This window comes from Amblyomma americanum, chromosome 9 (genome assembly GCF_052857255.1).
Source record: "Amblyomma americanum isolate KBUSLIRL-KWMA chromosome 9, ASM5285725v1, whole genome shotgun sequence".
In the NCBI taxonomy this organism is placed as follows: domain Eukaryota; kingdom Metazoa; phylum Arthropoda; class Arachnida; order Ixodida; family Ixodidae; genus Amblyomma; species Amblyomma americanum.
In genome coordinates, this window is record NC_135505.1 from 88,452,577 (window position 1) to 88,461,751 (window position 9,175).

The window sequence follows — 9,175 nt, forward strand, 5'->3', positions numbered from 1 at the left end:
CCATTGGTTGTTTGTTATTAACTGCAATGAAAAAATCATGGCAAGTGGTTATCAGTTGCGAGACGGTACGAAAACAGCGCCTAAATTCATGTTGCTCATCACATAAGAAATAGGTCGATTCAAAAATCTCCGTCAAAGCTCGGCAGATCACATGCTGGAACATTTTGCGACTGGTTGAAAACAGGATTAAAATTATATAGATCGGAACTTAAAACAGAGAAGCACAAAGAGGAGAGCAGACGCACGAGCGCTTACTTCCAACTGACCCTAGTCAAGGGGGAAGCTCCAAGCATAAATCTACCTCGGTGATGTTGCTATTATTTATCTTTTAGACCGCATACTGAGTCGCCCTGCTAAGCTATCTTAATCTTCAATGCATTTATAATGAGGGCGAACTATGCTGCTGTTCCTAGAGTACTCACAACCTTCGTCTTCTTCGTGCACCTCGATCGTGTACTGCTCCGTGCTGCCCTCACCATCATTCAAGTGTCGGGGTACCTGGACAGCCGTGAACAGTGAGTTGAGTACGTCATCTCAAAAGAAGCAATGCAAGCTAAATGCAGAAAAATAAAAGATGAACCCAGGACAACGTCAGAATGCGCTCTCTAACAATGCTTCCTTTTCATGTGACTTACGTTACGTCCACATGCTCAGCATAATATTGTTAATTTAGTCATAAACATTACACAAAACAGCAGTTAATATTCTGTGCAGTACGTGGATTTAACCCGAAATCTCCTACTAAGAAAATGGAGTAACGTTATAGAGAAGTTATTCTCACCGATATTCTCGTGAAATTTGCGCGTGCTGTCCCGGTAATTTTTTCGGCAACGCTTATCATCGCCACGAATTAAGCTAGCAATTTCTGTTCCCTTTGCCGCCTTTTTAAGCAGAATGCGTACAAACGGTTGTGTTCGATAGTCCTCGAGCAAACGCTGTTGCTGTTAAGATGTTTACTGAGGTCTTTTAATGTTACGGTTCCAGTGAAATCGTATGTCAGTAAACGAACGAACGAACAAACAAACAAACAAACAAACAAACAAACAAACAAACAAGATATTGTGTTTTAGAAATTCCATAAAAATCGCGGTAATCGACCAACCTGTATATTTCCATTAGGCACGAAACCAAGCATGTCACTGTGTGTCGCTCTGATAACTCAATTCAATTAGTGCTTTCGGCATCTCTGATTGTAACTTGTCATGGAAATTTGGCGGCAGACTGCGTCGAAGAGCTTGGGTTTTATATAATTTAATGAAGTATAGCTACAATAAGAGTAAACAAAAAGTCTAAAATGCCTGCATTCGCCTACAGTGTACTGAGATACGGAATACATGCAGTTTACAATTAGTCTACTAAGGTATGAGTTGAAAAGAACACATTGGATGAAGTGCTCAACAAAATGCAAACAACTATCGCTCACGTTTCTATCGTGTCATCGAGCTACCTCTTCTGAACACTAAAACTTATTCCATTTCACTCACTATTTTTCCAGGCGGAGGTTATAAGATCTTTTCCGAAATCTGAGCTCAATATTACCTATGCAATTCCCTGCATTTTGCGTAGCTAGCACAGGCCTAAGGTTCCCAAATTGAATACCAAATTTGGAAGGGCAAGGCGCTGGGCTTACGTTCCTGAAATTTTTAATAGACGTGCCGGACTAAGTATTAGCGGCCGCTTCATTGACTGCATTAAAGCAAATCTTTAAAACCTCCTGTAAAGAACTTGAAGCATTTTCTTACTTCGTTCCTAAGTTAAGGCAATAACATGTTCAAAAATGTCGTTAGGTTTTGAAGGTGTGTAATATACTGCTGTGACTTAGCCAGAAATATAGAATAAGTACGTGTGTAAATTTTAAACCACCTAGGCAGCCTACCAGCAAGTTTCTGGCGTTTCCGGATCTAGTCGTGCAAAACCTTGCAGAATTTTGTTGACCAGCAATATTTTGCATTTCTCTCCTATACTGGCACTAACCATTATTGCCATTTTAAATGTTATTATTATTTAGGCCTGCGAACGCACAGTTGTTTAAATACTATATCCGGAAAGTAAAAGTAGTCGCTCAACTGAGGGCACCTAGTGTAGACTACTGGGCGCATGCGGAATCAATTGTTCCCACTGATTTTCTGTCATGCGAATACTGTGACACCAGATGAAGCAGGAGATGGGACATTTTTCGATTACCTTTATGATATCATCGAAGCGTGAAACTTGCACGTGTTCTTCCAGCAATTTCTGTGCAATTGCTTAGCTTCATACCAACTTTAGTTGCTAATATTTGTGGCTGCTGTCGCCTTTATACGCAGAATGTATACAAACAAATTTGTTCACTACTCCTCTGGCCGAAGCCCTCATTTCTGAGATTTTAATCGAGGTGATTAGGAAATCACTAAGCTTAATACGTCTTTGGAATGCGTTTCCCGCCCTCAGCTAAGCTTTAGAGCTTAAATAATCCCGGAAGTTAAGTTAACGTCAACACGTCTCAGAAGCACGCCCTTTGGCGTTGGGAATAGTGACCAGTGCTCTACGTGGAATTACCCCACATAACAAAAAAACTAACATAAGGCATCAACAAACCTAAGTTATCTCAAGCATCTCAGTCTTAAAATGCTCGGAAGTGGAAAACGAGTTGAAAACAATAACTGTCTCAATGCTGAGCAAATTGTCGCCTCTAAAAAGGACACCTTTCATCTGATGTTATTTGTAATAAAAAAGTTGCTTAAAAAATATTGTGTTCCGTGTGTCCGAAAACTAGCTGTTTGGTACCGCAAAAAGGTTTCCTTCGTTCTTTGCCTTTTTTTCTACTCGCTTGTAGGTTCTTTAACCTTTTCATCTTGCAAATTAAGCACACTGTGCGAAGCCTTCACAATTCAACCAACCTACATAGACAGCTAGGCTTCGCAACAACCAAAGAAAAATCTAAGGATACAAATCACATATTTAATGGGTTAAAGGGTATTTCAAGTGTACTTACTAGTACTAATACGAGCCAAGATTGCAGTACAGAGCAGCCACGCAAACTGATGGATTCAGGACAGTGGATACGAAACCATTCTATAAATTTGTTTGCATAGGCAGCACTTACCTGTTGACTAATGCTGGCTGGCCCACGGCGTCCCATTATCCACATGCCAAGAAGAGCGACGTCGATGACGACCAGCAACCACACCACCCTGGTCCCGCCCTTGACGATCTTCGCCTTTCGAACTCTCCAGGCCACTTTCTCTTCCTTGGTCCTCTCTCGGCGCAAGAAAAGCATGGACAGTGTCCAGCATGTCTCCCTCCAAACCAAGCCTCTCTCCTCTGGTTTGAAATCGGCCATCCTCAAAGCCTACGATTCGAAGTGTCGTCGCTGGCGCCGTTAACGAGAACATTCAAAATCAGCTTGTATTGACCTCATGCATCAGACAGCAGTGCCACAAGTACGGTTAATCTTCGCAAGTTCCCAGCATCGCGAATATTTGGTCTTCCATTAACCATTCATGACAGCCTTTGAGTGTGATGTAGAAGGATTGTTCTAAGAATTCGTTGGCGCCCTTTGTGCAGATACTTTTCAGTGTAGTGCCACTTCCTTGTCGCAGTAAGCACTCATGATTCCTCATAGGTTGTGTTGCGCGTCATTTTCCTAGTTCTGCTAAGCCTTAAGTCATACCTTTGGCACGTTTTGGTATAAGGTGCTCTTGAGTAAAGAATTGAAACTTTTCGCAATCGCCACGGCCATACGCATTCAGAAATATAAAGAGTTCGTGGTATCGGTAAGAAGGCAATCTGCAGTTATACCGCGCGCGCTCGGCACAAAACCGTATTGCCAGCCTTTGCTTGTTTCATAAATTTTTCCATAGTTCACTCGGCCGCGCACCCTATATCGCCCCTCCAGCCCGCATATCTCATCGCACTGGCCATCCTTTTCAAGTTTCCCGACCTCGTGCCTGAACTACCACATTTGCCGCATCATTTTCTTCTCGTACTGCAGCAGACTGGAACGACCTACCCAACGACATCGCAGCCATCACATGCTCATACAACTTTGCCAATAATGTTACCAATCATGTTTCGTTGTGTTAACACTTGCTTACGAGAATATATGTACCCACCTCTTATGTTATACCCCTAGTTGGCCTTTAAGGTAATAAAATGAATGAAATGAAAGCTCAGGGTCCCTCTGACGGAGGCTGCCATTAAATGTGGCTGCGTTACATAGACCTGCTGTGAAAATTCGCAGCGAGCCGGATTTCTGCTAGGCAACGCTGTGCGGCTCGTTATGCGTCCCGAACGCGGCATTTCACTTGAAGGCGAGACGAAGGCAAGTCGTCAGCCCTCTTAAGTTCACGACGCGCACGCAGATGCTGCAGACTGTATGGCATAAGGGCAAACTCCTCGAGCTCTTCACTCTGTACAAATGCGATGCCTGTGATGGTTGGTGTAATGCAACATCAAAGTTCACACGTATTTCCCTTTGCATTAACAGCGGTATAGGAGATTTTTGTCAGCCTCCGTGTCAGCATTGCAGCCGCATTTATGTCGTAGGGAAGAGCTTTCGCCCTAACTTGTTGGAAAAAGTTCTTACCCAGGAGGACCCTACGCAGAGGGCACATGTGTAGCAGCCATTGTGTCCGTTTACTATAACCTTTAGCAGATTATCTGTGAATCAAGGTTGCAAAAAATAGAAATGCGCCATGACGGATGTGGGTTAAGAAGAGTGTGAAAAAAGGAGGTGAGGAAGGGGCGCCGTATTAGAGTTCCAGGGTACTTTCAACCCACAAATGAGGCCAAAACCCCAGCACTGGCGTTTGTGAAATTCGCCTTCATCAAAGTACGGAAACAGCGATTGGGATTCGACCCTGCGGCATCTTGTCGTGCGCCGTTAGTATTGAGCCGAATTTGCTCCATTTGTGTGATAGAGGCGAGGTGAGGGGGTATGGGTGGTGCAGAGGAGGCAGATTGTTCTTTTACTACCAACTGTTCGCCTCGGGAAGGACCAAAAATAGCTTTAATTTTATTGCGGACAGTGCTGAATGAAAGCAGAAGTTATTCAAGAGCGGCTTGGTTTGTTGTGGAGACTAACGCTCTCGGCGATCACAAAGCGAGCATCCTGCACTCGTATAGGCTGGCGCGGAAATGTGACCTTGTCTTGATGACCCTTCCGTGGGCCATCCTAGCCCCACAGCATTCTCTCCATAAAGGAACTGCGTGCAACTGAAGCGGCCACTACGGCCTCTCACGCGAAGGCCATACTCGGAGCCGCATGGATGCGTCGCGTTGGGCTAGATCCAGCGGCACAGCCTTGCGGAAATCCGGCCTCTTCGCGTTTCGCGTTCGGCGGGAGACGCTGTGGGCGTTGCAGCTTTCTGGTTGCGCACGCTGCGCTCTACATGTCGCACACAGAGAAGTTTAACATTTGTCACCTTTAGGTCAACGCATTTCAGTTGTGTGCTTTGTGCATTTACCTTCCTTGCCGCACTCTTAAACTGCGTATACGACGCCGTGGTGGCTCAGTGGTTATGGCGCTCGGCCGCTGACATGACAGACACGGGTTCGATCCCGACCGCGGCTGTCGAATTTCGATGGAGGCGATATGCTAGAGGCCCGTGTACTGTGCGATGTCAGTGCACGTTAAAGAACCCCTGGTGGTCGAAATTTCCGCAGCCCTTCACTACGTCGTACGTCATAACCTGAGTCACTTTGGGACGTTAAATTGTCATAAACCATAAACTACCTACACATTACTACAAGATTTACAAAACAGCATCTTCTTTTGCTGCGGTCTGTTCGTTTACAGCCGCACTTTGAAGACCGGGACGCATTACTGAGGGATACACTTTTTTGTTTTTTTTTATCGAAGAAAACATTTGATATTTCGGAAAACGCTGCATTCTAACGTGAATGCTGTTAAGGGCCCCGTTCAGCGGAAAAACCGTAGTGGCTGGCGTTGGAGTGTCCAGAAAATCGGGACTGGCCGAAAGCCACGTGTCATCACATGAACTCAAGCGGCTAATAGAAACACCGCAAAACGATCGCACACCGAGATGACATCACTGCACAATTTCTCATTGGTCTACAGGATCATGCCGTCATTCCACCACCATTAGGCAGAGCCTCTGAGCAAACGAAAACAACTGAAAAGGAATATTGTGGTCGAGCCGTCAGTCGAACCTCGGCCCCTCGAATCGCGACCCAGGCGCGTTACCTTTTCGCTATTGATGAACTTTCGCTCGCCATTTTTAAAGGAAGGCCTTGTGAGCCTAGTGGTAAATAAAATATATAAGTTAAAATTTAACAACAATATATAAAATGAAGCAAAATATTAAAGCGAATTGTCTGTGTCTGTAGACTGATATGCAAAAGGAACCCCAGACCGCTGACGGGACCCATTAACACTATCGTGTCATGCCCTTAAGACGCAGCTGAAGTGTCCCCCGAATTTTTAGGAAGGAGTTTCTTAGGACTACCCTGAAATAATAAAAGCCCATGGCGCCGGTGATCACAAAACGGAAGATTAATGGCAAGTGGTAAGTAGAACTGCCATGGTGTGACAATTTCAGTCGCTGTTTAAACAGCATTCAGAAATGAAAGTGGCTATTAGGCACAGGCTCGAATTGAAAGCCGTGAACTGCTTGAATTTCCGCGCAATACGCGCCACACTATTTGCTACCCGTCCAGTTAGAGTACCGAGTGTCGATTTCTACTATAGATAACAGTGCCGCGTGCTTAACACAACGAAGCCTTGGTGAATTGGAGGACGTGTTTTACGTACTGAAATCCTATGTTACAGTGTTAGGGAAGAGTTCAACATATCAAAGTTTGCACATCGGTCACGAGAGACGCTGGACTATATATAGGGCCCCTGTTTAAACCCGAAAACCTGGGGCTCGTTACCGCGCACGAAAATCCGTTAGCAGACGGGCGTGGTTACCCCTCCACACTAGCCGAAAACGGTTGCCTCTACGGGGATTCAATTTCGTGACCATGGGCTCAGAATCCTGTCCTCACAGCCGCTGTGAATCAGCAATGGGAGAATTTTAGGCTGAAAAGAAAACCGTGAGGAAAGGAAAGGTGGTGTGCTCCCTTTCCATGATAACGTGAACCACGCCTTAATGGAAAGAATCTACAAAAGAAAAAACGAGGATTAAGGAAAACAGGGAACAAGAATGTGTTTACACGTCGCGTTATCTAAGGCATGGGTGTGCATCTGAAATGTAACTTCCTTAAAATCTTCAAAAGCAGGAGCCTGAATGATGAAGGCTCTTTCCACCAGTTACCATTATGTAATGAACTACGAGGGCAGGAAGATTAAAGGCTTCACGGGGAAAGTTCCATGATTATAAACTAATTTTCTTGTTGTAGAGCAGCTGATCGCATCACCATTGAAAATCAATACGTTGAACTGACAAAGGCATCACTAGCCAAAATCACAAGTTTCCAAATGGTAAGAAGAACTGTGCGCAGTTACCCTCCCTATGCAGGGACGGCTTTAAGAGGAATAGTAAATTATGCTGTACTAATCAAATCACAGACGCAGAAAGTAAACAAAATGACAGAAAGTAAGGAGGACTTGGGAAGAAATCACGCCTTCTACAACAATTTTGGGGAGGCCAGTGCCAACAAGCCGAACTAAGCGCTGTAACGTTTACAAGGCAGAGCTTCGGAGTTAGCAGTGAAGCTGTCGTTGTTTTCGCATACATCATTCGAAAGCTAAGGTTTGATGAAGTCACTCCACCACAATGGCAATGGGAACCAAGCCTGGGCTTTCCAGAAACAGTGCTTGCCACTGAGCATGCACGTGTGGTCAATATCATCCTGCTACTGCCTAGATTACACTCTCTGGCAGGAAATTTCAGGAAAAAAAACAAGAAGCGCTGGAAGAGGAGGGAGGAGAAAGGAGGGAGAGGGGAGGCCACAGTTATCGTCGCCTTTCTTTTCCAACAGTGCAGCGCAATATTTGCTTCTTTCAGAACGCAATTTTTTTTATTATTGCCACAAGGAATGCTACTCGATACAAAACAAGGCTCTATACTGTTTCGGCAATGGTCTTCCAGCCATGAACACAGCTAGTTACTTATCCCATTTACCGAGAAAGCGTTAGCTGTGTCGTTTTTGTTTAGCTGCTTTTACTAGCAACTGAGTAGCACTGCTGTTGCGATAAATGTAACGTGTACTGCTGCGTGAATATAAAAACGCAACTCGCAACAATACATCATCGTCGGCGTAGTAGTACCCGGTACCAAGGGTATTTTGAGGTTTTAGATGACACGGCTTTCAGTGACAGTAGTAGGAGGTTAGCCTCTAAATAAATAGGGCAGAGCAACTGCCAACACCACTACTCTAAGGCTAACCTTACCAGCTTGTTAACGCTACCACCGGCCAGCCCCTGTGCGGGTGACAGTAAAGCATGAGGCGTGTTCAGTTCACTGCTTCTTTCCCGATAAATACGCAGCCAAACGGGCAAGAACGCGTGACATATCGGTTGACTAATAGCTACCCGCCATTGTTTATCAAAAAGTTGTCATTGAATATTGTACACTTCTATATATCTTCAGGGGTGCCATTCATTTACTTGATCTTTAAGCGAAATGTCTCGAAGAACGCGAATAGGTCACTTCAGCGTAATTAGCTTCCACAGCTTGTTGTTAGGAAGCAGTGTGGTAATTATTGCGGCCGCATCCACCTAGAAAACGAAGGGGAATCTGTTGACTCATTACCTCCGGTTGGCGCTAGACGAGAGGAGGGCCATAATTTTTCTGCTTCAAAAAGGATAGGGATCTTTCCAAAGCAGCAGATGGACTGAGAGTAGGCGAACGATATTGGACTCACCAGGCTTGTGGGTGAGGCAGCGCCTACCACGCTCTTGTTGGGATCTTAGCAGTCACGGTCTAATACCTGGGCACTACTTCTTCTTCTTCTTCTTCACCCCAGGTATATGGCACATACCCACGTGGGGGGATAGGCCAAGGTGTAGTTGAGTAAACAAAGAAGTTGTTGTTGTTGTTGTTGTTAGCCAATAAAAAGATGGCACATACCCACACTGGGGGATCGGCCAAGAATCGGGTGGCTATTCACCTGAACGCAGTTAACAAAAAGGAAAAGCACGTGGGAACGCAACACCGGTGAATGTTTCGTCATGAACAAAGAAGTTACCATGGAAGATAATCTTTTGGATTCCTCACAGTTGGAAAAT

At 44.9% G+C, this 9,175-nt stretch overlaps 1 protein-coding gene across 3 annotated transcripts in view; it reads right to left on the reverse strand.

Moving 5' to 3' along the window:
* The window catches only part of LOC144104988 (uncharacterized), a 39,420-nt gene extending 30,518 nt beyond the window's left edge, over positions 1 to 8,902 (reverse strand). The window contains exons 1-3 of one of the 3 annotated variants that reach the window (XM_077638211.1): positions 8,812 to 8,902; positions 3,086 to 3,352; positions 426 to 498 (exon numbers count right to left, since the gene is read on the reverse strand). In XM_077638211.1, coding sequence (XP_077494337.1) covers positions 426 to 498; positions 3,086 to 3,322 — 310 coding nt within the window. In that variant the 5' untranslated portion in view covers positions 3,323 to 3,352; positions 8,812 to 8,902. Of the gene's footprint in view, positions 1 to 422; positions 499 to 3,085; positions 3,353 to 8,811 lie in introns of all 3 variants that reach the window. The other 2 variants (XM_077638209.1, XM_077638210.1) reach the window with 2 other exon arrangements.
* Between the last annotated feature and the right edge of the window lie 273 nt (positions 8,903 to 9,175).